This window comes from Lithohypha guttulata (assembly GCF_036872675.1).
Source record: "Lithohypha guttulata strain CCFEE 5908 chromosome Unknown scaffold_6, whole genome shotgun sequence".
Lineage (NCBI taxonomy): Eukaryota > Fungi > Ascomycota > Eurotiomycetes > Chaetothyriales > Trichomeriaceae > Lithohypha > Lithohypha guttulata.
Window position 1 is genome coordinate 1,135,338 of NW_027042755.1, and position 23,593 is coordinate 1,158,930.

General features: G+C 46.1%; 10 protein-coding genes across 10 annotated transcripts; 4 read left to right on the forward strand and 6 right to left on the reverse strand.

Annotated features, from left to right (window-relative positions):
- Positions 1-1,233, reverse strand: LTR64_007841 (uncharacterized protein; the record flags this gene model as incomplete). Its single annotated transcript, XM_064902157.1, has 1 exon — positions 1-1,233. One exon carries the CDS (start codon positions 1,231-1,233, stop codon positions 1-3), a length of 1,233 nt encoding a protein of 410 aa, XP_064751836.1.
- A 972-nt stretch (positions 1,234-2,205) lies between these two features.
- Positions 2,206-2,838, reverse strand: rex2 (Phosphatidylinositol 3,4,5-trisphosphate-dependent Rac exchanger 2 protein; the record flags this gene model as incomplete). Its single annotated transcript, XM_064902158.1, has 2 exons — positions 2,206-2,500; positions 2,555-2,838. The coding sequence occupies 2 exons, from the start codon at positions 2,836-2,838 to the stop codon at positions 2,206-2,208; spliced, it is 579 nt and encodes a 192-aa protein (XP_064751837.1).
- Positions 2,839-3,388: 550 nt separating this feature from the next.
- LTR64_007843 (uncharacterized protein) lies at positions 3,389-4,850 on the reverse strand (the record flags this gene model as incomplete). The annotated part of the gene is made up of 2 exons (XM_064902159.1): positions 3,389-4,711; positions 4,758-4,850. The coding sequence occupies 2 exons, from the start codon at positions 4,848-4,850 to the stop codon at positions 3,389-3,391; spliced, it is 1,416 nt and encodes a 471-aa protein (XP_064751838.1).
- A 2,412-nt stretch (positions 4,851-7,262) lies between these two features.
- On the reverse strand, positions 7,263-7,986 carry LTR64_007844 (uncharacterized protein; the record flags this gene model as incomplete). Its single annotated transcript, XM_064902160.1, has 2 exons — positions 7,263-7,729; positions 7,818-7,986. 2 exons carry the CDS (start codon positions 7,984-7,986, stop codon positions 7,263-7,265), a joined length of 636 nt encoding a protein of 211 aa, XP_064751839.1.
- A 2,509-nt stretch (positions 7,987-10,495) lies between these two features.
- LTR64_007845 (uncharacterized protein) lies at positions 10,496-11,823 on the forward strand (the record flags this gene model as incomplete). The annotated part of the gene is made up of 3 exons (XM_064902161.1): positions 10,496-10,831; positions 10,865-11,313; positions 11,364-11,823. 3 exons carry the CDS (start codon positions 10,496-10,498, stop codon positions 11,821-11,823), a joined length of 1,245 nt encoding a protein of 414 aa, XP_064751840.1.
- A 343-nt stretch (positions 11,824-12,166) lies between these two features.
- LTR64_007846 (uncharacterized protein) lies at positions 12,167-13,747 on the forward strand (the record flags this gene model as incomplete). Its single annotated transcript, XM_064902162.1, has 1 exon — positions 12,167-13,747. The coding sequence occupies one exon, from the start codon at positions 12,167-12,169 to the stop codon at positions 13,745-13,747; it is 1,581 nt and encodes a 526-aa protein (XP_064751841.1).
- A 202-nt stretch (positions 13,748-13,949) lies between these two features.
- LTR64_007847 (uncharacterized protein) lies at positions 13,950-15,077 on the reverse strand (the record flags this gene model as incomplete). Its single annotated transcript, XM_064902163.1, has 1 exon — positions 13,950-15,077. One exon carries the CDS (start codon positions 15,075-15,077, stop codon positions 13,950-13,952), a length of 1,128 nt encoding a protein of 375 aa, XP_064751842.1.
- A 2,692-nt stretch (positions 15,078-17,769) lies between these two features.
- LTR64_007848 (uncharacterized protein) lies at positions 17,770-18,646 on the forward strand (the record flags this gene model as incomplete). Its single annotated transcript, XM_064902164.1, has 2 exons — positions 17,770-17,778; positions 17,825-18,646. The coding sequence occupies 2 exons, from the start codon at positions 17,770-17,772 to the stop codon at positions 18,644-18,646; spliced, it is 831 nt and encodes a 276-aa protein (XP_064751843.1).
- Positions 18,647-19,486: 840 nt separating this feature from the next.
- On the reverse strand, positions 19,487-21,160 carry LTR64_007849 (uncharacterized protein; the record flags this gene model as incomplete). The annotated part of the gene is made up of 2 exons (XM_064902165.1): positions 19,487-19,749; positions 19,870-21,160. 2 exons carry the CDS (start codon positions 21,158-21,160, stop codon positions 19,487-19,489), a joined length of 1,554 nt encoding a protein of 517 aa, XP_064751844.1.
- A 639-nt stretch (positions 21,161-21,799) lies between these two features.
- On the forward strand, positions 21,800-23,155 carry LTR64_007850 (uncharacterized protein; the record flags this gene model as incomplete). Its single annotated transcript, XM_064902166.1, has 2 exons — positions 21,800-22,946; positions 23,001-23,155. 2 exons carry the CDS (start codon positions 21,800-21,802, stop codon positions 23,153-23,155), a joined length of 1,302 nt encoding a protein of 433 aa, XP_064751845.1.
- Between the last annotated feature and the right edge of the window lie 438 nt (positions 23,156-23,593).

Consider the following 23,593-nt stretch of genomic DNA (forward strand, 5'->3'; position numbering starts at 1 on the left):
CTACGATGACGCCGAATTACTGTAGCCCTTTCTATCAGGTCCACAGCAACCCTCCGCGGGTCCACCCTTGCCAAACATCGTTCTCAAGTCCTGAACAATGTCTTCTGGCTTTTCGTTTGCAGCAAAATGTCCGCCACTCTCGTGTAAGTTCCAGAACACTACTGGTCCCATCGTTTCGTGGTGCAGTCTTGGCAGCAACGTAAGTTCTTTTGGGTACCTTGACACACCTAGCGGGACAGGGCTGTAGTTCTGGAAAGTACCCGAGGCTGGATCGTGAGTACTTTCGTAATATATGTGCTGTGTTGCATTCGGGCCAGGCACGCTGAAGTAGTATATGCAGACCCATTGCAGAATTTCCTCTTCAGTCCAGGGATAGTCATCAGTCCAGTCGTGGAGCTTCTCATATATCCATGCCAGAAGACCAACGGGACTATCAGCCATACTGTAGCCAATGGTTTGTGGTTTGGTCTCTTGTACTCTGTAGTATCCCATCCCTTCCGTCTGCACCTGCTTCGAGCGTTCTAGACCTTTCTTCTCTTCGTCCGTCAACGGCGTACTTTGCACTTTCTCCCACAGTTCAGGATCTCGGTCCTTCGTGGGAGCACGAGGAATGCAAAGATTAAGCAAATGACCTCCAATAGCTGGCTGATAATGCTGAACCATGGTCCGCGCAACGAAAGAGCCCAGATCGCCTCCTTGAATGACATACTTCTCATAACCGAGCTTCTGCATCAACTTGTGGCAACTCTCCGCATGCTGACGAAGACTGAAGCCAGGCTTGGTCACTCTATCCGAAAAGCCAAAGTTAATCAGGCTAGGCGACACGACATGAAAAGCAGGTGTATCTACACCATCACCCGACACCAACAACGGAAGAATCTTCTCGACTTCGGTGAAATTTCCTGGCCAGCCGTGAATGAAGAGCAGTGGTATGGCGTTGTTCGCTTTACTCTGCTGATGTACAGAGTGCATGTTCAGACTGCCGAAGCCATCGACTTGGATATTTGTTGTGAATTGTGGGAGGTCATTGTTGAGCTTTGCTTCTGTCTTGCGCCAGTCGTACTTGGCCGTCCAGTACTTAAGGACGCGCTTTAGGTCGGTGAGAGGGACGCCTCTTGCCCATGGTTCAATGCCTTCGATCTCTGGTGGAAGATCGACGAGGGCAAGCTTTTGGGTTAGGCGGTCGAGCTTGGCTTGTGGGATGTTTATCTTGAAGGGGTGAATGTCAGTCATGGTTCTAGGCGGAGGTACTTGTTGTTTTGTCTGTCAAGCGCGTGACGAAGCCGTGTCAATGCTTGTTGGTTTAGTGACTCGACTAAGAGCTGTTAGCTATTCAGAGTAGAATCAAGTACTTATATTGTTAGTGCTCTCAGGCCACATTGATTTCCTTAGTAATTCTGATGACGAACACTCTCTTTTGCAACTGGTGACACAACAGGGACTAACGCTACATGAGCGAGTACTGCCTGAGTAGCATGTATTGCAAGTTCTACTCGTAAACCACGACGTGAGAGATCGACTCCGATTTGCCAGACAACGTCCGCAGGTCGGGATCTTTGGTGGTGGCTTGGCGCCGGAAGGCTGGAGATGACCAACCGAGGCGGTATTTACTGGGTATTTTTCAAAACCCAGGCAAGTCTGTGCGGGCAATATATTCTGTATTGTATCGCTTTTTCGGTCTTAGTTTACAGTAACAGATCACGGCCAGAGCTCTCGAGCAGCATCACGAGAAGGGAAGCCGTGAACGTTTGCTGCACGCCTGAGATCTGACCTTGACCTTATTCGGTGGGCACGAGTGGCCTGAAGTGCAAGTGCTTGATGCAAAGCGACTGATTCTTGATGACTTGCTGCCAGGGAGAATAACAGCGAACAATCTGGTACCCATCTGTGGACGACAAGACTTCCATCGAAAGTTTTTCGGCTCCCCTTGCGGTAGTATTGGCTCTGACCGATGTGGTATGATCTGTATAAGTTGAGTCGTCCAACAATCGACGGCAGCTCGAAGGTATGGCGATGGAGGCTTGTATGGTGATTAGCACACAAGCTCCCAGGAGAAGGGTTGACAATGCTCGAAGCACTTGGTTGATAGGAAAGTCAGATTCCGAGAAGATGCTGTAGATGAAATGAACCGTGTGCTTGACGTATCAGCGCACGTCTTGTAGATCACTAGGTCAATTCCAAATCTGTAGGTCGGTGTATATTGCTTTAACCTCCTTCAGCGCTCTTCATATCATCTCGTGCGTCTTGGCCACCCCGTCCTTGAGCGTTGTTGAATCCACGAAACAATCCCATGTAGTACCTCGCCTCTTCAATGCTCTCCCTTATGTCCTCGTCAGCACTATGTGTCAATTTCTTCATAGGTACGCCGGTCAATACATCATCGTTGCACCACCGCCTGGTCGCTTCTTTAATAGCACTGACGTCTAGAATCCTATAGTGCAAGTGCTTCAGCACCGGAGCCCAAGGTTGTTGCATCAAGAACATCTTGTCGGCATGTACGCTGTTTCCAGCTAGTAACGCAAGTCTAGGCTCCGGCACATGCTGTTGAACATACGCCAATAGCTGAGTGGAAGCTAGTTCCGCAGATATAGCAGAGGAGGAAAGACAAGCTTCAACGAGGCCATTAGCAGTGTGAGTACGTTGACACCACTCGCCCATCGCATCGAGCACAGATTTAGGCGTCGAGACAATGGTGTGGTAGCCCTTTTTGTCGATGAGGTTGAGCTCGTGATCTGTGATGTAGCACGAGATACTGAGGATCCTGTCAGTGTTTGGATCCAAGCCTGTCATCTCACAGTCGATCCAGACGAGGGGATTCGTGCTGGGTGTGAGGGCCATCTCTGCGTATCGGCGGACTGGATTCCTTGGGAGTACTTTCGCTTCCAGGTGATTGCCCTTTGCGACTCTCGGATGTAACGAATAAGAGAATGATGAACGTTTGAAGTCAACTCCTGCCTTTAGGCTTCGTGGATTATTGGACTATGATGTTGAGAGACATGACACTTGAGGAAGAGTTTTCTGTAGCAAAGTAAGCGGTCTTGCAGCGGGCATAAGCACTCAAGAGATCCTGGTCCACGTTGAGGCCAGAGAGAAGGCTCTGATCAAGTAGCGTAAGAGCTATAAGAGTTGTTCGCACTTTATGCAGGTCAATCCCGGAATGAGGTGGGCCGGTCACAATAACGGCGTACTTCTAAAGACTAGATAGAGAACTGAGCTGTCACAAACTTTGAGTAGCGCAGAAGTAACCTTGTAGATATCGCAAAGACGGTTGAAGAGTTTATTCCGCCCATGCTTGAGGAGGACTCGGGATTGGCCCATGGGTGATAAAATACGTTGCGTTATCAATGCTTAAGGTACATACTTCTGCTAATTACTTCTTCTATAACTATCACTCCTTTCCTCTTCTGCTACTTGACCTCCTTGCCAGTCCTGAACTTGCAGCTGCGGTGTTCTCACTCTCCATACTCGTGCCTAAGCCGGAGTCGTGCTGTTGCATCTCCAGCTGCCTCTGTCTTGCATCTTGCTCCATCTTCCTTCTCAGTCTCTGCAGCTGCTCGAACTCATCTTCACTTTCCTCCTCGTCCTCGTCATCAGCTTGTTCCTCAGGTGCACCACCCGCATCTTCGACTGTCGCACTTCTGTCTTGAGATGTGGCAGATGCAGGCTCGGAAGTCTGTGGCGTGAACTCAGCCCCTTGAGCCAGGCCGGATGATGCATTATACACTTCCATTGGCTCGTTCTCCGACCTATCTGTGCCTTCCAATCGAAGAGTCTTATCAGATTTGTAGTCTGTTGTGGTCCGTGGAGGATCAGAAGTATCAATTCCAGGCTCTTGCTTGATTTTTTGCTCCTGCTCTATCTTAATCAAGGCGGTCTTGTCCTTACTCCTGAGCACCGTTGCTACGACTGCCCAGACTAGGGCAAGCGTAGATATGGAAACTGTATAGAACAATGTGCTAAAGACGGCGAAGGCGAGAAGGCGGTAGTTGTAAATGAGGTATCTGAGACCGTGGAAACGAACTTGGAAAACGAGCTTCGCATTATAAATATGCAGTTGCGGCTGTCCACAATTGTCCTCCTTCAGACTGCTCAATGGTCTCTGAGTTTGTATCTCCAGCACAGCAGTTTTAGGTATATTGTCCGCGCCTCTTGCAAATTCCACCTCTTCAAACATTGGGACTGTGAGCTCGACAGAATCTGAATCGTGCCATGACAGGAGATGGAGAGGTAATCGAACGAGTTTCGATACGAGGTCTGTAGTGGGTGAAGCGTATGGCATTAAGGCTGATCTTCTTGCACGATGTAGTACCGAGCTGGGCACGTTCTCTTGCATATTTAATGTCTCCAGCACAGAGGCTGTCAAGCCATCCACACTGCCATGCAGTGTTAGATCAAGCATGAAGTTGCCAGCTGCAAGATTGACCGGATCTCGTGGCATGTGTAAGACGATCGATACGTCGTACGGCTGCTGCGAAATAAAGACACTGGTATCGAGAGCAACCTCAGCTGATGGATATCTGTCTGCGCCATATTGAAGATAAATCGGCTGCTCAAAATCGGTCTGAGGAATAAAGTTGTAATAGAAGAGGCCAAATGCACTTGTCGATATGCTGAGGAGGATGAAGGAGGTGGAAAGGAAGAGGAAGACAGTTAGGTACGTCTTGATTGCAGTGGGAGAGATCGCTAATTGGAATGGGTATATTGCTGCTTCCTGTGACGGTCAATATTTTCTGTTCGTGCTTGAGTGAGTTCCTTACCCATGCCCGGTGCAGGATATCGTCCTCATCGTCGCTCTTGTTCCAGCCAACTAGTCCTGCAACGCCACTCTGCTCAAGGGCTTCTCGAAGCATGTTGACCGTGGCCTGGCATCGTATCAATCACACGTCGGCTTGAAACTAGATCACAAAGTAAAACGCACATGTTGCTTCTACCTCCCGTGACGTAGCCTCGGCGTGTAGTTCCTGTATAGAGAATTGTGCAGGCATACATATTGCCACAAATTTGTGATTATAGCAACAGGCAGGCCTTCAAGCTTAGCATCTTCGGCAATTACAGTGGACGTTTTCATTAATCACTGTACAGGTCTATGCTCATGTTAGCGAGCTTATCACGTTTCCTGCTCGGTAGAATCGCCACTGCTAGTAGTGCTGCGTTCTGCGTAGCTGTTCTACCTCTGGATACATGTGCAAGTCATTCTGTCATTCCCTTACTTCTTCGCCATACACCCATACAAGATGAGCAGGATGATGAAAAAGAGCTTTGCTGCAGAAGGCGGTAGTGTAAGGCCAACGCAACAGTGGCTCGTTCCATGTGCAAGCACAGAGGGAACTTGCCGACTTGCAAAAATAAGTATAATCAAATAGATTCGTTCCGTAGAACGATCCCAGAGATTAAACTGAGAAGAACAGATACTACACTTGATCTAAGCCAAAAGGCTTTGATTTGTTAGTGATTCATTTCGATAAATGATGGGGGTGGTTGCGACGTACCAAAGAGAGCTAAAAGAAAAGAGAAGAAAGCGAAGACGAAAGGCAGTGAGAAGAATATGTACCTTCTGCTGGAGTCAATGACTGCCAAGCAAGTGGAGAGATCCAGTCTCGTGATAGAAAATTTGACAGGGCTGAACACTGTGGTAAGTGTGTGGCTGGGAAGTGACAAGGCTGGTGGGAAGCTGAGCCTGCCTTTACCACGACGTCAATGTGAGCAACAGATAAAGCCGAACTTGAAACGTGTTGATATGATTCTGAACACGGCGACGAAAGCCTTCGAATTGGACAGTGCTATTTCGAATGTATAGAGACCAGAATATGAAGCCGACCTGGATGTCCTACCGAGACTTTGATCCTGTGTTCCATCACTACTCTTGTCGTTGCTATTGCCTATGATGTCGTTCAGAAGGTATTCTGATCATCAGCTCTGAGCTTAACTGCAGCTGCTAAGCCTTCTTGAGGATCACTTCGTTGTCCATCTCGGTCGCAATGATGGACACAATCTCGCTGTACAAGTCGAGATCCGCCTCATAACAATCATCGGAAAGTGATGGATGTATGACTTTGGTCTGTCCTCTGCTAGGAACTTACAAAGCTGGATAGTGAGACCTCCAGTGAGCACAAGGGCCTCATGTGGCTGAAACATGTCTCCATCGAACTCAATGTCGCGTTCGATAACCTTCTATTCGCTTGCATCGATGAGAACACCCTTCCTGCTGTCAGTAAACACTCCAAGCAGCGTCGAGGAACTTACATAGCCCGTTGTAAGTCGACATGAAGCACTGAAAGCAACGTATACTCCTGACGACAACATACACACGACCGGAGGTAGATAGTTGATCAGAACCTGGTAGGGAAGGTTACGTATTGTTGAGATCCAGCTATCCCACTCGCCATCATTGCAACCAGGGCGCTATAGTTTTCTTTCGATATAACGGCGTGCCCAGCCGAGGAAAGTGTTGTCCTTCCCACCCTCAATGATAAGCAACAATACGTCGATATCATTTGCATAGAGGCATGCGCCATCACCATCAACACCATTCACAAGGTATTCGACCCGTTCAAACCGTGGAAAGCTGTGATGCAACTTGGTGAGACCCAATGCTCCAGAATCGACAGAAAGAACCTTTGTGTTCTGACAGACTGCAGGGAACTTTATCTCGTATGTGCTGAACATGCGAAGTGTGAGGTGGTCTCCAAAGATCGATAAAGCCTCAAGTCGCAGTTGTTTGTTCGTACTGAGTATGCCACACCTAGCTCTGTAATCGTCGTTGGAATCTAAACCGCGGCGCGGTCCCTCTTGGTAGACCGCCTCGAGGAACAGGTTATGATATATGATACATCGTATCTCTACAGGCAAGCTGAGGAGAGTTCGGCGAGACGTCGTCAAGGACTGTGTTTGCTGGTCTGATTTGAGTGTGAATGTGGTCAAGATAGACAACGGAAGAGGTAGGATAAAGTAGGCAACCAGAGTGAAGGTCCAAGCAGCAAACAACTAAAAGACAGTATGCACGACGAAACAGAGAAGAAAAGTCGAGTTTGAGGAGAATGACGTGTCGGAAGAAGGAAAGCACAGGCAGGCACGATCTGGCATTCGCTGAACAATAATCATCTTCATCGTCAACACATTATCATTAGTCATTATGAGACCAGCAACATGATCACATCTCTAGTCTAACATATTTAGTTACGCGTACACCTGCCTTGTCCATCTTCGACCATCTCTCTATCCCTCTAGATATAGATAATCTATTCCTTCTATCCATACCACAATCAGCTATCAAAGATGGGTGCAAAGGGAGGGATTCCTCTTGCTTCCAACCCGAACACCACCTCAGCCGTGACTTTCGCGTTACTGATTACGAAAACTGCCTCGACATCGCCCTCTTCTTCGTAAAGTCTCATGGCCTGCGCGATCAGATCTGGTCGGCCCTCATGTTTAGTATCCCGAATGACAGCCTTCGGATCGGCCTTGACAACCCGTCTGATGATGTTAACACCAAACGTCTGTTCTGGGCTAGGTGTCGACCACAAGATTCTGAATTGAAGTCCGGGTATCACGAGTAAGCCTAGGATAGGCGCAATACCCGAGCCAGTACCGACACACAAAATCTTGCGGAACATCTTTGCCATGTACAGCACGCCGCAGGCTGGTGAACCTCGAGTCCAAAGCGTGGTGGGTGGATTATCGATAATCTTGCCCGTCCAATCGCCGGCTCGGGAGATGATGATCGAGTAGCCTTGCGAAAGAGTGCCACTCGGTCAAAGGGCTCGTTGAGAAGCGTGGTGTCCTACAGGGGCCAACGGTTGTGTAGGTGAAGTGCATACGCACGGCATGGGAAGACAAACGCTCGGTTCGTGGCCGGACCTTGCGCAAAGACAGCCATGGCAGGACGATGGAGACAGTGGTAATAGTGAGCAGCCAGAACGTCGGGTCGAGACAGAACAAGCTGACCAAAGAGGTGTCCATATCCTGAGCCTCGAACATGTTATACATTATCAGGAATCCCCAGAACACCATTAAGAGCATCCAGCCTGAGAACCGATGTGTCATTTCCCAGACATTGTGGAATTTTGATCTGCAACTTGGGATGGACAGAATCAGTATCTGTAGGAGCAGTATATCCATGAGAAAGCAGAGTGTGATTATAGCAGCAACCTTGCCAGTTATGCCCGTATGAGGTTGTGTTCGGATTGAAGCGACGTTGAAGAAGACCAGCCACATGCCCGAAGCGACACCTGCACCACTATGTATTCCTCCCAGATGGTAGAGCTTGGCTGCATGCTTACGCAACCACAAGGGTGTCCAGTGAGGAATGAGGCCGAACACTGTAAAGAGCATATTAATGACGTGATCTTGTCGTATGAGCACTGCTGCAGCTACATTTGCAGCTACAGCTTGTATGCAAGTTGCTGGTTGGTTGAATAGCGTTCCTTGTAAGAGCTGATAGATAATGATCTCAGCATTGGGCAAGATAACGAGTAGTGAGAGTCGATGGTAAACCGTAAATTGTAGGGCAAACTTCTTCCCATTGTCGTGGTAGATTTTCTGTGTGACAGAATGCCTGTATCTGCTCTTGTCTTTTTCTGTGCTGCTTAAATCTAGAGACGACATTGTTACGGCAGATAGCCTATCTTTATAATTAATAATAATATCGTTAAGGATAGAATTATACTTATATTTTAGATAAATAATATTAACTTTCTAACCTATAATCTAAGCGATAAGCTAAAAGAAAGTAATAATAAAGAATCTAAACCTAACTTATATTTTAATAAAGTAATAGCTATAGATAATTAAGCTTATACAAAATAAGTAAACGTTAACTTTTTATACTTATATTGATAATATAGTTATATCTAAACATTAAGATATTATTAATATCTTATATATTATAACTTTAAAGATATGACTAAATCTTTTAAATCTAAGAATCTAGAAGATCGATAAAAGGAATATTATTATATAAGTTCTTAGACCTAGGGTAAGTAGGTCTAATTATAGATAGTAGAGTAGTATATTAGCTAGTTAGTAATAAGAAGTATAAATATAATAAAAAGGTACTTAGAAGGTACTAGTAGAATTAGTAAAAAAGATTAATTATAAAGAATCTATTTAAATAACTAAAGAGTATACTAGAATCTATATATTTATAAGTTATAATAATTTAATTAGTATTACTTATCTAAATTAGTATACTTAGTACTAAGTACTACTAATTAGGCTAATTGTACTAAGTATAGTAATCTTTATAGTTTAGTCTCGCTAAACCTTCCTTTATATAGAGTTAGTTTTAGACTAGTCCTGTTCTAATTCAGTCCCTAGCTGATTCTGGTTTAGGCTACCTGTAACGTGGGCCTAGTCGTATCCTGGTGTGTGTCTAGGCGTGCGCCTAGCCGTAGACCTGGTCGCATAATAAGTCGTGACACTTGTCGTGTTTATACTTCTTGTTACTAACCAGCTAACATACCACCCTACTGCCTGTGATCAGACCTACTTACTCTAGGCCTAGGAACTTGTGTAATACTATGCCTAGCCGTATAACAGGTCGTAATAGTACTAGTCTAGACCTATTAGTAGTATTATTAACGATATTACAATCTCTATATAATAAATAGGCTACTTACGATGTCGTTAGCGATATCACTAGCGATATCATTTATATATAACAGGCCCTAGTACTGCATGATAGTAGTACAGCACTAAGTGCTAGCTTAGACGACTTTATCCTACAAGTAACGCACTTCATTGTCGCTGCTTAATCTCTTTGTACGTCTGGTCGTAGCACATCTTTATCGATCTTTGGACGACGTCTTAGCCTCTGCAGCGGACACTGATCTCTTGCATCTTTAGTCGTTGTGGCTTTCAGACGTCTTGGTGTCCGTCTTCTCGTGAGCTTGTGCCCATCAATGACGGATCGTGACTGCCACGTGATACTGAGCTAAATCCGAAGCCTCCAAAGGACCTCCGAATCAAAGGAATTCGAGCGCTATCTGGTCAATTCCATCGAGTCATTAGTCGACCTGCCTGTCAGCTCTTTCGATGCGAGTCTACGTGTACCTATCAACGTGGCAGCATGTTACCAGAACAGTCGCAGCGAGCCGTCAAGTTCAGACGCGTCACGCGAGCATGCGACTACTGCCATGGACGTGCTGTCCGATGTCGTCGAGAAGCGAATGCTCAGCAATGTCAAAATTGCGCGCAGTTCGATCAACCATGTACTTATCTGCGAAAAGCCAAGAAAAGAGGCTCACAGCGGAGGTCGATCGGGGAATCTTACATGGGTCATTCTCCTATCTTGACACAGTCCCCCAACATGAACGTTTCAGTACCGCAACAACAATGGAGGGCTCCTCAGATTGCCTGTCAAGCTGTCGTAATGAGCTTGACGGAAGTATACTTTGAACTAGTCTACCCTGTGTTCCCTCTGTTCCATCAACCGACGTATCTTCGCAAGATCGCGCGTGGTGAGCATTTGACAGAGCGCCATTTGTTCTCTGCGACCATGGCTCTTTGTGCGTTGGTGTCTGCTCGCATCCAAGACCAAGCTCTTTTCAATCCTTCACACAACATGAGCGAGCTCACCGAGGTGCCTTCAGAGACGTTTTACGAAGCTGCCATACAAGCTAGCACTGATATAGTTCTCAGGACCCAACAGAACTTCGACTCGATGAGGACTTGCGCGTTGCTAGCCCTTACAGCTGTACAATACGGAAAAATTCGTGAAATGCAAGCTTTTCTGGGCAGGTATCATACATTTGTTGCAATCGAGGGCTTGCAAGATGAAGCAAATTGGCCTGCGAACACGGGAATCGTTGAAACAGAAGAAAGGAGGCGACTGGTGAGTCTTCTCTTGTCTTTCCTGTCATTGCAGCTACTGATGGAGCGAAAGTTCTGGTCCATGTATACCTTTGAAGTTTATGTATCTATTGTTTGGAATGGCATGCTGCGAGTCCGTGAACAACAGATCAACGTCAGTTATCCCACAGAGCTCGACGATGACTTGTTTAGTGATCGAGGCTACGGTCGACAAGTCCAATCGCCGGCCTATGCACGATTCAGTCCTGGAAATCGAGAAGGCGAAGTGAGTGCCAATAGCTGGTTGTGCGGGTGGAACTTTACTACTGACTTGTACCGTTTGCTGGAACATATCATCACCAATTTCCGTGATCGCCAAAAGCACCAGGGAACATTCCCTACCAATCTGTTCATCGATGGTTGTGTCACTACTATACCCACCGTGCGCGACGCTGTTATGCAATTATACTTCAACCTGCCACAGTGCTTCAAGGACGTACCAGAGGTCACATGCGAACCAAAAAGGTCAGCTCTTCAAAATTTGCCACGTGTCCTTGCGCTGACAGATCATCTAGTGATCGATTTGGATTTCAAGCAGCCAACATTACAGCTACTGTGCAACTGGTACGTATGATGCTCTTCGCTTCTGGTGGCGGAAGTATCGAAGATCGTTGCAAGATTGCAAGTGAAGTCATCGAGGCGTTCTCAAGAATTCCCGTCACCTATCTTCGTGCTATTAGTTCTCCTCTGCTTCACCATCTCGCAGGTATTGGTTCCCTTCTCGGCAGCGTCTTCGGAGAATCCATGAGCGAGATGGCTTACGAACAAGTCAGAGTTGTCTTGCTTGCTCTTGCGCAATTACTGGAGAATCTGGAGCATGGTATTCACTCTACAATAAGCGCACAGCGTCTGCGCGATTTGGTCGCGCGAATTGACGAGTATATGAACAATCTGAGAGATTCTCCGAGGGATCTACCGGCACAGCTGACAAACGACATCTTTGCAGACTGGCCTTGGAGTCTAGATTACACATAGTGCAATACGCAATTGGGTGAACGGCCTGAGTCTTCGAAAGGTCCGCAATCTCCTCCACATGTCATTGTGTACAGGGTCCAGGCCAAGAGTCGAAGCGAATCCCAGGATCAGTTGCGTTGTTCGTACCGAGGAAGCACTGCGCTGGGGACTTGTCAAAACCTTAGCAAGGATCATCATCGGCTCCATGATTCATGCGCCCGGAGGCCCGTTTAACCGTTCTTCAGACTGTTGGCCGATTGGCTGGCTCGTGTTCGTGTTTCAAGCTGACACAACAAAAGGGCTGCTATCGGTACAGTACGGACTTAAGGGACAAGAACGAAGCTTTTGCGACCAGATCAGCAGTATGTCGTTCACGCATGTCATCGTTGGCGCTGGGTCAGCAGGATGCATCGTCGCGGCTCGAGTTGCAGAAAATCAGAACTTCAATGTTCTCTTGCTAGAAGCTGGACCCGATTGTCAAGAACCAGAGACACGGGTCCCTTTTGGTGTCATCAGTGCGAGACGAGTACCAATGAAGGGACAATCCGAGACGTTCGATTCGAATATAGACTGGACGGTCAAGGTATCGCTACCAGACGGAAAATCGACACACGTACCTCAGGCAAGACTGGTAGGGGGTGGCAGCAGTATTAACGGAGGAACTGCCTTGCGCAACACCGTGGCTGACTCGCAGGAATGGGTTGCTTTGGGAAACAATGCATGGGACTTTCAGAGCGTGTGTCAGACATATGAGAAGCTGGAGAATGATGAGCTGCGCAACACATATGGCGCACATCCGATTGCTCGCGCGAATATATCTGAGGCTGGCAAAATACAACGAGCTTTCGCACAGGGAGCTGCTTCGATTGGCTTTAGTGCTGTGGAAGATCTGAATGCCACAGGTGCAGAAGGAGTTGGCCCTTCCCCAGTATGCAGGACAGGCGACCGGCGTATCAGCGCCGCTGATACGTTTATCGGTCCGATCCGCAACGCTCCCAACTTCACAATCATGCCAAATTCTCATGTGGACAAGATACTTATCTCGAATGGACAAGCTTGTGCGGCCGTTCTTGTAAGCGGTGACCAGATCGAAGCATCGCAAGAGATTCTCGTCTGTGCTGGTGCAATCTTTTCCCCGGCTATCCTGCAACGCTCTGGCGTCGGTCCAGCAAGCCTACTGCAGCAGCTTCAGATACCGTTGGTTCGTGATCTCCCTGCAGGTCGGAATCTGTCAGATCATCCATGCATACCTGTAGTTGCGAGACCGCGGGTAGGAGCATATCAAGATACAGATTATTCGCTGCAGTGGCAGGCTCGATGGTCGTCCTCTGAGCACCCCGGAGCTATTGATGCGCAAATGGTGTGCTTTAGCTATCTGTTCGTTGCCGCAAATTCGTCTAATGGAGAACAAGGTTTGGCGGGGACTGCGACTGGTCACGTCGCTGGTATAGGATGTAATGTCAATAAGCCGACTTCGCTCGGGACGGTCGCCATACGAACAAATGACGCCCACGATCAACCAGACGTCAGTCCGAACTATTTGCAGACTCTCGAGGATATGAGGGTGGCTCGAGAGGTTGTCAGACACGCGTATAGGGTCATCACAGGCTCTGCAATGGGGAGAGTCGTGGAAGACCCGTTGACACTGACCAATGCAATCGTGTCAGACGACGAATCCTTGGACCAGTGGATCAAGTCACAATACTCATCAACGTACCACTTTACCGGAACGTGCAGAATGGCTCTCCCTGAGAATGATGGTGTAGTCGACCAAAGTGGCAGGGTTTATGGAGTACACGGTCTCAGAGTCGCTGATGCGAGCGTCATCCCGACAGTGCCTGCCAGCAATACAATGTGGTCTACGATGATGTTCGCTGAACGAATAGGGTGCAGTGTGAGAGACACGACGGATGTGAAGCCTGTCGTGATTTTGAGTCGTCTATGAAATGGAAAATGACGATCAATCAATCTGTATGCAACTGGATCAAATTGTGGTAGCAAGTAGGTTGACAATCTGAAAAGTATGCCAGTGTGTACTATCCGAGTACTCTTCTCGCTTGTGACAATACCAGTCTAGAATCGAATTCGGATACGCGATTTTCTTCTAACGGAACGCATGGGTGAATTCATGGTCTTCGGATAGAAGACTAGACCTCTTTCATTTCATCTAGCTTTGTACCATATTTGATGCCAGCCATTTGCCTTGCATTGTCCATCCACTCTAAAATTCTCAAGCTCTCGGAGAGCCCGATGGTATCGACCCGCTTCTCAAAAACTGCCTTTGCAATGACATCAGCCTGGTACCAGATCCCCCAACCTTCCGCTGGTTTCTTGATGATCTCATCCTTTTCTGTACCATCTTCGTTCAAAAGCTTGTCTCCATACCATTGAACATGCAGCTCTTCTGGTCGAATGCACGGAAATGGAATTGCGACAGACGCCTCAGTAGCCTCGATTCTCACTGCAGGTGCAGCCTTCTTCGCACCGAGACGCACATAGAATGCTGGTTTGCTTGAACCTGGAAGTGTCATGCTTGTCGAGACGATCGCAGTCGCAGCAGTAGTCGCAAGCACGATCGTGTTGATGTCGTCGACCTCGCTAGGTCTTCCAGGAACGCTTTGTGAGTTCGCATGCACGACCTTAGTGTCTGATGTGCCATTTAGTGCAATATCAACCCACGTCAAAGCATAGACACCTTGATCGAGCAAAGACCCAGCTCCAGCAGCTTTGTCCAGAAACCTTGAATCATTCGGAAGATCTGGGCTGACGATAGGAAACGAGAAATCCGAGAACACACGTCTGACCGTCCCAATACGAGGCAGCAAGTGGTCCTTCAGGTATTGCGTTGCTGGAAGATAGCGAGTCCACATCGCTTCCATCAGGACGACCTGATTTTCTGCTGCCAGTTTTGAGCAGTGCCGGAATTGTGCGGCGTTCATGGTTGCTGGTTTCTCAACGAGGACATTTCGCTTGCACGAAACAGCCTTGATGATCTCTTCGTAGTGTAACGGATGTGGCGTCGATATGTAGACGATGTCGAAGTCGCCTTGTTCGAGCATTGTCTCCCACGAGTTGTAAATTGCCACATTTTCGCTGTTCGGAATCTTGTTCTCGGCGAACCAGTTCTGTGCTCGTTCTTTGGTGCCCCTGGTGCTGATTGCGACCAACTGATGATCAAACTGAGAGCTTTGACGACCAAGCAGGTCCTGGAAGAATGTTGAGGCAATGGTCGACAACGATAATGCTGCCCATCGGCAGATTCGCTTTTCGGTCATCTTGACAAAGGTTTAGCAAGTGTATTGAAGTATGTTGATATGCACGTTTTGTGGTCCGGCCAAGCTGTTGTCGCCTTTTCCAGTACGAAGCTGTTGTGAGGGAATGCTCAGTATGATTCACAGATCATGATCTTAATGTACGACAACTGAAGTCACCACGCAGGGTCACCGTAGCAGAAAGCATACCCTACCGGTCCATCGAGACAAGGTGGTGTCAGAGACATCGCTTTCTCGAACTGTACATTTCAGAAGCACCTAAGACCGCACTTTGATAGGACTCAACTCTGAGACCTACGGTCCACAATAAATCTTATTCGGGAGATTTTATTGATTGAATATGCTGTAAGGGTGTGCGTGGGCTTTCTGTCTCTTTGTATGTCTCCTTATTCAGTATATGAGTGGCACCCTTGTGGCCGTAATTGTACTAAAGTGGGACCTACCTCGAAATAACTCCGCGTGACGTCAAAAACATCAGTCACTAAAAAAATCACTTTTTTCTGCGCCAGCTTTTTTTTGTTATTCTTGTCGTATTCAATAACACTACGTAATATAGGTAAAGTAAATAAGTAGATATTGACTACTACTATTATAGTATATAATAAAGGTATATATAAATTAATTTAAGCGATAGCGATTATATTTAGCGTCTATTATAGTATACTAGGTAGTAGAATTAAAGGCTATATAATAATTATAAAGTCGCGATAGTTATAGCGAAAACTTATTAATATATAAAAGGAATAGCTTACCTAGATAGTACTTAATATTAAAGTAATAAACTAAGCTATTAGCTACTAGTGTTTATAAGAAACTATGTCTCTTATTTTAACTCTTAATAGACGTAATAGCTATATTAGAAAGAGATAGATATAATAATATATTATATAGATACTAGTTATTAAAACTAAGCCTAGTAAATCTATTAATTATTATAAAATATAGTATATTATAAAAGAGAGTATATAATAGTAGTTTAAGAAGCTATTTATTATATACTAAAGTAAGAATATCTAGTAATTATATATTTAGAATATAGATAAAGTTAGTACCGCTTTAAATAGGTATAGTAATTATAATATAGTTAGTTAATCCGATATTAATATATTTATTATTAAACGTCTTTATAAATACGAATAAGTAATATCTATTAAGTATATATATATATATATATATAAGTAATTACTTAATCTAACTATTATTAATCTTTAAGAGTAAGTATATATAATAGTAGTAGTTTATTATAAAAGAGATATTTAACTAGTACTATATTTTTACTATTTATACCTTTACGACGAATAAGGTAACACTTTAATAACTAAAGCGTATATTTATCTCTTAAATAGCTATTAACCTCTTTAATAATTAATAGCGATTACTTATCTATAATAGTTATAAATTATATATAATAAATAACTTAATATAATATACGATTATTAATTATATATATATCGTCTATTTTATTACCTATATAAGCTATTTTATATAGCCTCTTAATATAATTATATTCTCGTCGCTTAAGCGTAAGTTTTATATATTAGTTACGGCTAAGATAGTATAGAATAATTATATATCTTATATAAAGGCTATATTTATATAACGCTTTATATAGGTATAAAAGGAAGCTATTACGTCGTCTAATATTAAATTAAGTTTTAGGTTAATAGAGCTATAGCTATATAAATCGTCTAAAGTAGTTAATACTTACTAGATATTATTATAACTAATATAACGACCTTCTATACCTAAACTACTAGTTATTAACTCGTTATTTAAGTAGAATATATAACTTATATTATATAACTATATCTAAGCTGTTTAAACGTTATTAACTATTACTATAACGATAACTATCCCTCGCGCTGTATATACTATAGTTAATAAAATAGGTAAGAGATTAGAATATATTGTATTTAAGCTAGCGGTTACGGAATAATAGAGAGAGGGATTAGCTAATAAGCTAGCTAAGGCTACTAGTAAAAATACTTATCGATAAGTAGTTAATATTAATAAGCGATTTATTGACCTTGTTGATATTTAGCTAGGGTTATATAGTCCTTTAGTGCCCGTATATGATAACAGTAGCGACGATAACGACGACGACGAGGTAGAAGAGGAAGAGGAAGAAGTATATGTTTCAGATCCCTATATAAATATAGCTATTATCTAGCTATATAGCAATATATAACAACACTAAGTAATGGCCAATATTGACGAATATTGATGTTTTTGGTGACCGATGCTTTTAACGTTCCGCGGAGTTACGGACAATGGTTCGCTGCGGTCACGAAGACGCAGCGACAAAATCTTTGGCGCGGTCGGCACGGCAAAACGGTCCAGAGTACTGTGCAGTTCAGCCGATCTCCATTCGAACCTTAAGCATCGAACGGCTCATCCATGCCATTGGTCGCGCAAGAGCTGGGGCATTGTTTACAACATCGAGTGAGCGGCAGTACACATGGCGGATAGCGGAACCTCTCCTCAAGATATATCCACGAGATCGGGGCAGCAACATGGAGACGACGGCGGACGAAATTCGCCTTGATGATTACGCCTGTGAGACGATAGCGGATGATGTTTGTATCAAGCGGCAGGCGAGTCAGCAGAACAATCGAGCGTGAAGTCCTGCTTGAACCGAATAGCTTTCAAAGCTGCGACGCATTCAGACAGTATATCCAAAGGCTCTTCTTTTAACATGGACATGGTACGAAAGTCACTAAGCGACTGGTGCAGGACTAACATAAGTACAGTATGATCTGACAGGGAGAGTAGCAGTCGTTACTGGGGCCGCCCGTGGACTGGGTCTTGCTTTCGCTGAAATTCTAGCGAGAGCGGGATGCCACATCGCTGGTCTAGACATCCAGTCAGAAGCCTCGAAATCATTGTACGACTTGCAGAAGAGTCACAAAACCGTTGTGAAGTACTATCAGGTTGATGTGACTTCTGAAGAGAACGTGAAAACGACAGTTGCCAAAGTTGTACAAGAGCTCGGCAGGATCGACATCAACATCAATGCCGCCGGAATCGTCTCTGATGAGCCATTCCTCACGACCTCAATGAAGAACATTGAGAAGACCTTTGCAGTCAACGTTACCGGCTCATTCCTCGTTGCTCAGGCTTGTGCGAATGTGATGGTCGATCGCTATAAGAAGCAGCATGGTGACTCGCCTGCGACCAATGCGACGACAGGAACCATCGTTTTCATCGCCAGCATTGCCACACATATGGCTAGTTCGGCTCAGCAGATCTCGTGCTACACAGCATCTAAAGCAGCAATCAGAGGATTGGTTAAGCCTGTTGCGATGGAATTGAGCAAATATGGTATCCGGGTGAACAGCTTGAGTCCGGGTTACACTATGACGGATATGATACGTGGTCTGCAGTCGGAGCAACCTGATTTAGTGAAGCAGTTCGAGAAAGAGACGCTATTTGGGCGAATAGGAGCGCCTCAAGAACTTCAGGGAGCGATCTTATGGCTATGCGCTGATCGCGCGAGTGGTTGGTACACGGGTCAAGACCTGCTAATAGATGGAGGCGCAACATCGTGGAAGCATCCAGCTATCTTGACATAATATTTGAGTACCTACCTACGCAAAAGATTGTAGGTTGGGCCTTCATGTTTTGCGTCGTCGGCAAGCACTGGGGAACAATGGAGGTAATGAATCGCGCCTGCAAGGCTTTCTCCGTTTTGCTAACACTAAACCTGTTTCTGGTCCTACGCGAGCGTTGTTGAAGAGTGTCAACAGCGGCAGCAGTCCAGGCCGTAGATTTAGCGATAGTGTGGTTCAAATAGGATGTGAGCATCGCCGTCGGAGGCAGTAATTTTGGCACCCAAATGTGAGTCAAAGCTTGTGTCCTAAGCTCCCTAAGGCCTAAACGATGCTCAAGATTTAGGCCAGCTATGCCTATCCAGCACCATCTTACGTACTACTGTAGTCTTGAAGAGTTCCTCTGAATTCATCATGCACGTATGTCTGCACGACTTGATGGAAAGAACCTAAGAGTCACCGCGACACTGAGTGCCATGTTTCGCCGTAGCTGCTCGTCAGTACCTTCCTACTGTAATCAAGGCTTATGGAGATCGGAGTTGAATCGTAGCCTTCGAAGACTCACTCTCTCCTCCTTCTGCGAAGAGATTAGGCTTCTAGATCCCTGCCTCAAATCTGTCAAAATGAACAATCAACCAACTCGCTTGATCAGAATTGGCCTTCCCAACCGCTGCTAGTTCGGTAGTCTTCTGGTATGATGGTATATCAACACCTTCGTTGATACATTACCTTCTCGAGTCAGGCTCATCACGGATGAGAGAATGGAAGTAACGATTCTTGGCTCAAAGTGATCAATATTATTGCATTTAACCTTATATACGACTGCACTGCTGATATCCGGTCGTATGCAACATTTCCTTTCATCTACAACGAGTCAGCCTTCTCTTTCTCCAGCTCTACGTGATTTGTGTCCGGTCCTATCTTGTTCAGACCAGTCTCATGGTCGACCGAGACTCTTCGCGGATCAAGATGAGTCTCACCGTTGACCTCATCGAGCAACTTCCGAGCAGCGACAGCAACGTTTCCACCGGCGGCAGCAACTCGACGATCGTGCTCTAGCACATTGTCCTTCACCAGAAGACTGTCGCTAGCGAAGAGAAGATCGACCTCTTCAAGGCCGACGCGAGCTGTTTCAACAAAGAAGAAGTGGATGATCGGCATTACAACAAAGTTCATGCAACCAAAGAAGATGAACGACCACCAACCAATGTTTGCAAGCATGATTGGAATGACGAAAGTTGTCGTACCGCAGCCGATAGCCCAACCCAGAATGGTGTAGGAATATCCTTTGGCTCGAACTTCTTGAGGCCAGATCTCGGTCCCGTAAATCCAGCAAGGGACGATATTGAACATACAGAAGAAGAAGACAAAGGTAAAGGTGAACGCTGAGGCCGCTGTTCCGAGTGTTTGCGATTGACCTGGATTTGTGAAGACTCGATCTTGAGAAGTCTTGATGAGAGCTGCAACCAGGAACAACGAGATACCTTGGATGGCGAATGAGACTTGAAGCGAGTTTCGTCGTCCAATTCTATCAATGACAAGTGCTGCAGCAGCAGTGCCAATCACACCAAAGGTATTCAGAAGTCCAGACAACCAAGATGCCTTGTATGTGCTGAAACCTGCAAGCTCAAAGACTTTAGCAGCCCAGGAAACCATGACCAAGATACCAGTCCACTGCTGAATTTGCTGCAGTGCCAGACCTAGGACTGCACGTCGTCCAAGGTGAAGCTTGCCGGAGTATCGGCCACCAAGAGTGATGTTGACATAGTTGTTTCGCTTGTGATGCGATGCTTCAACGATAGCTTGGAGTAATTCCAATTCTTCATGAATGGCAGGATCGCTTGGGTGCTTGTCACCTCTGATCTTGCACAAAATATCAACGGCACCTTCTCTTCTATGATTAGCCATGAGCCATCGAGGAGACTCGGGAACAAAAAAGATCGCAAAGGCGACCATAAGCATTGGAATACACATGAAGCCGAGGGGGAATCGCCATCTGAACTCGATGCCTGCGTTTCGAATGCCAAAGTTGATCCAGTTAGCGAGGAAAATTCCCAGAAAATTGGCAACAAAAACAAGGGAGAACGTCGAGCCTCGATCATGTGCTTCTGACAGCTCCGAAACCCATGACGGAATCAAGACGTTGATGAAGCCGATGCCGAGACCAGAAATGATTCTTGCGACGATGAACATATCGGCATTGACGGACCCACACTGCATGGCAGACCCGATCAACGACAGGACAGATCCGACAAATGTTCCCTTCTTTCGACCATACTTGTCACCAAACCAGCCGCCAATAAAGCCACCGAAGATAGCTCCCAGATAGTAGACTGCAGCAAGACCTCCTTGTTTTGTCGATTTGGTAACTGTAGTGCCCTCGCCGATCTGAGACATGGCGATGAATCCAGGAGTGCCGGAGACGGCGCCGTAGACAGCTTGATTGTAACCTTCATAGACCAGGGCGATTGCGCTGAAGATGTTGAGAAGCAACAGAACGCCTTTGCCAGGTAAAGCACGCCATGGTTGGAATGCCATTGCTGCGCGGCAGTGTAAGTGTTGTCAAGGAGAGACTGTTGATTTGTGTCCGGAGCTGAGTGCAATGAACTCTTGAGTAGATCAGTGATGCATCGTAATTGTTGGCGGCGACCGTTCAGGTTTATACTGATTGACAAGGACCTCCCCTACACTTGGCTTGAACCGTTTTGTCATCCTGACTTGCCCCAGATACAATCTCGACCCCATGGCCCCAGGTGTGTGGAGTGCTGCATAGCTACCGGATGGATGTGCCGAGTATTGTTGATGAGCTAATATGAAGGAGGAGAAATCTTCACACATGATATGATTGGTCTTAATCGAAATAAGCTTCGGTTAAACGGTGTCTGCAAAACGGTACGAGGCTCAGCGGCATTCTTGAAGCAATTCAAGACTAGCGATTACAATTCCTAGAGCTCGAAGACCGCGAATCCTACCGCGTGGCATTCTCCCCCGACACGTGACTATCGATCAGATGTCATGCGAAGATTTCTACTCTGCAACATGATGGTTCAAGGTCGAGACTTCTATCGAAGTTGTCGAACTCGGCGGATCGTATATCATTGAGATTGCCTGCTTTCGACCCATTTCCCAAAGCCATACGAGGTCTCTTCACAAATACTTGATACACAACTGCTCAAAATGATACACGCACAAAGCGACGGCATTGTCAACGGAGGCACAGATGGTCACCATTACGATGGGTTGGATCTCACAGTCCTCGGAATGAACTCAGGGACATCCATGGACGGCATCGATTGCGCCTTATGTCGCTTTCGTCAAGAAACCCCATCGTCGCCAATGTCTTTCGAGCTTCTGAGATACGATGAGATCCCATTGGAACCAAATATCAAGAAACGAGTCATGAATATGATCTTGCACAATAGTACCACGCCGGAAGAACTTTCGGAAGTAAATGTTCTCCTTGGCGAAGCATTTGCGGCAGCCGTTGAGGAATTCACACAGAAGAACAATATCTCGAAACAGAAGATCGACGCAATAGGTTCTCACGGTCAGACAATATGGCTGCTGAGTATGCCCGAGGCTGGTCAGGTCAAGTCCGCGTTGACTATGGCTGAAGGCGCTATACTTGCCTCCAGGACTGGCATCACATCTGTGACAGATTTCAGAATCTCGGACCAAGCTGCAGGAAGACAGGGCGCGCCTCTCATTGCGTTCTTTGATTCGCTGGTCCTTCATCATCCGACCAAACTGAGAGCTTGCCAAAATATTGGTGGAATTGCGAATGTCTGCTTTATACCTCCTAACAGAAACGGCAAGCTGAACGCAGAGTTCTTCGATTTTGACACAGGCCCTGGCAATGTTTTCATAGATGCCGCGATACGATATTTCACGAACGGTGAGCGAGAATACGACAGAGATGGAGAGATGGGTGCCGCCGGAACTGTCGATCAACAAATGGTGGACGAGTTCCTCACGACACACCCATACTTCAGAAAAGATCCTCCCAAAACCACTGGCCGTGAAGTGTTCAGGGACACGATAGCTCATGACTTGATCAAAGCAGGTGAAGCAAGGGGTCTGTCACCGAATGACATTGTTGCAACCATCACTCGCATCACTGCTCAAGCCATTGTTGAGCACTATCGCCGATACATGCCGACACATTATGGACCACTAGAAGAGATCTTCATGTGTGGAGGCGGCGCCAAGAATCCCAACATCACCAAGTACATGCAGTCAGCCTTTCCAGACACCAGAATTGTTATGCTTGATGAGGCCGGTATTCCTGCTGATGCGAAAGAGGCGATCACATTTGCTTGGCAAGGTATGGAGGCAGTCACTGGCAGAAGTATACCAGTACCCAGTATGGTAGAGACAGATAGACAATTCGTGCTAGGCAAGGTCAGTCCGGGTGCGAATTATCGCAAGGTGTTGAGGCACGGGATGGCATTTGGAGACGGTCAAGATCATCTGCAGCCTGTGACGGAGTTAGTCAACTACGTCTCTGGTAAAGTCTTCAACAACAAGTGGTAGGTATGTGTATACGAGAATCGGACATGACGTTCAAGTATGTTCGCGGGAATGGGGCGTGAGCATCAATTGTAAGGTGTGCATATCTGCAGCTACGGATTGATGAATACTCACTCTCAACAGCCTCTCAAGTGTACATGTTTTCGAGATGAGCCACTGTGCTCAGCTCAAAACTCACTCCAAGACTTGGACAACTAACGACAGGACTGCGAACTCACAATTGCGGCAGAGAGCCAGATTGCTGTGAAAGAATTTCGGCCGATGGGCCGCCTTTTCAATGTCATGATTCGAGCGATATTTGTTGCTCCTGCTCGTGAGCATCTTGTAGATGACGCAGGCCCAAGCTTTAGCACATTCCTTGCAAGCTCGATGCTCACGTTGGAGCTCGGCAGCTTCCTTGTGAGCAGTGACAACATGCTGCCAGTCCTCTGATATGTCCAT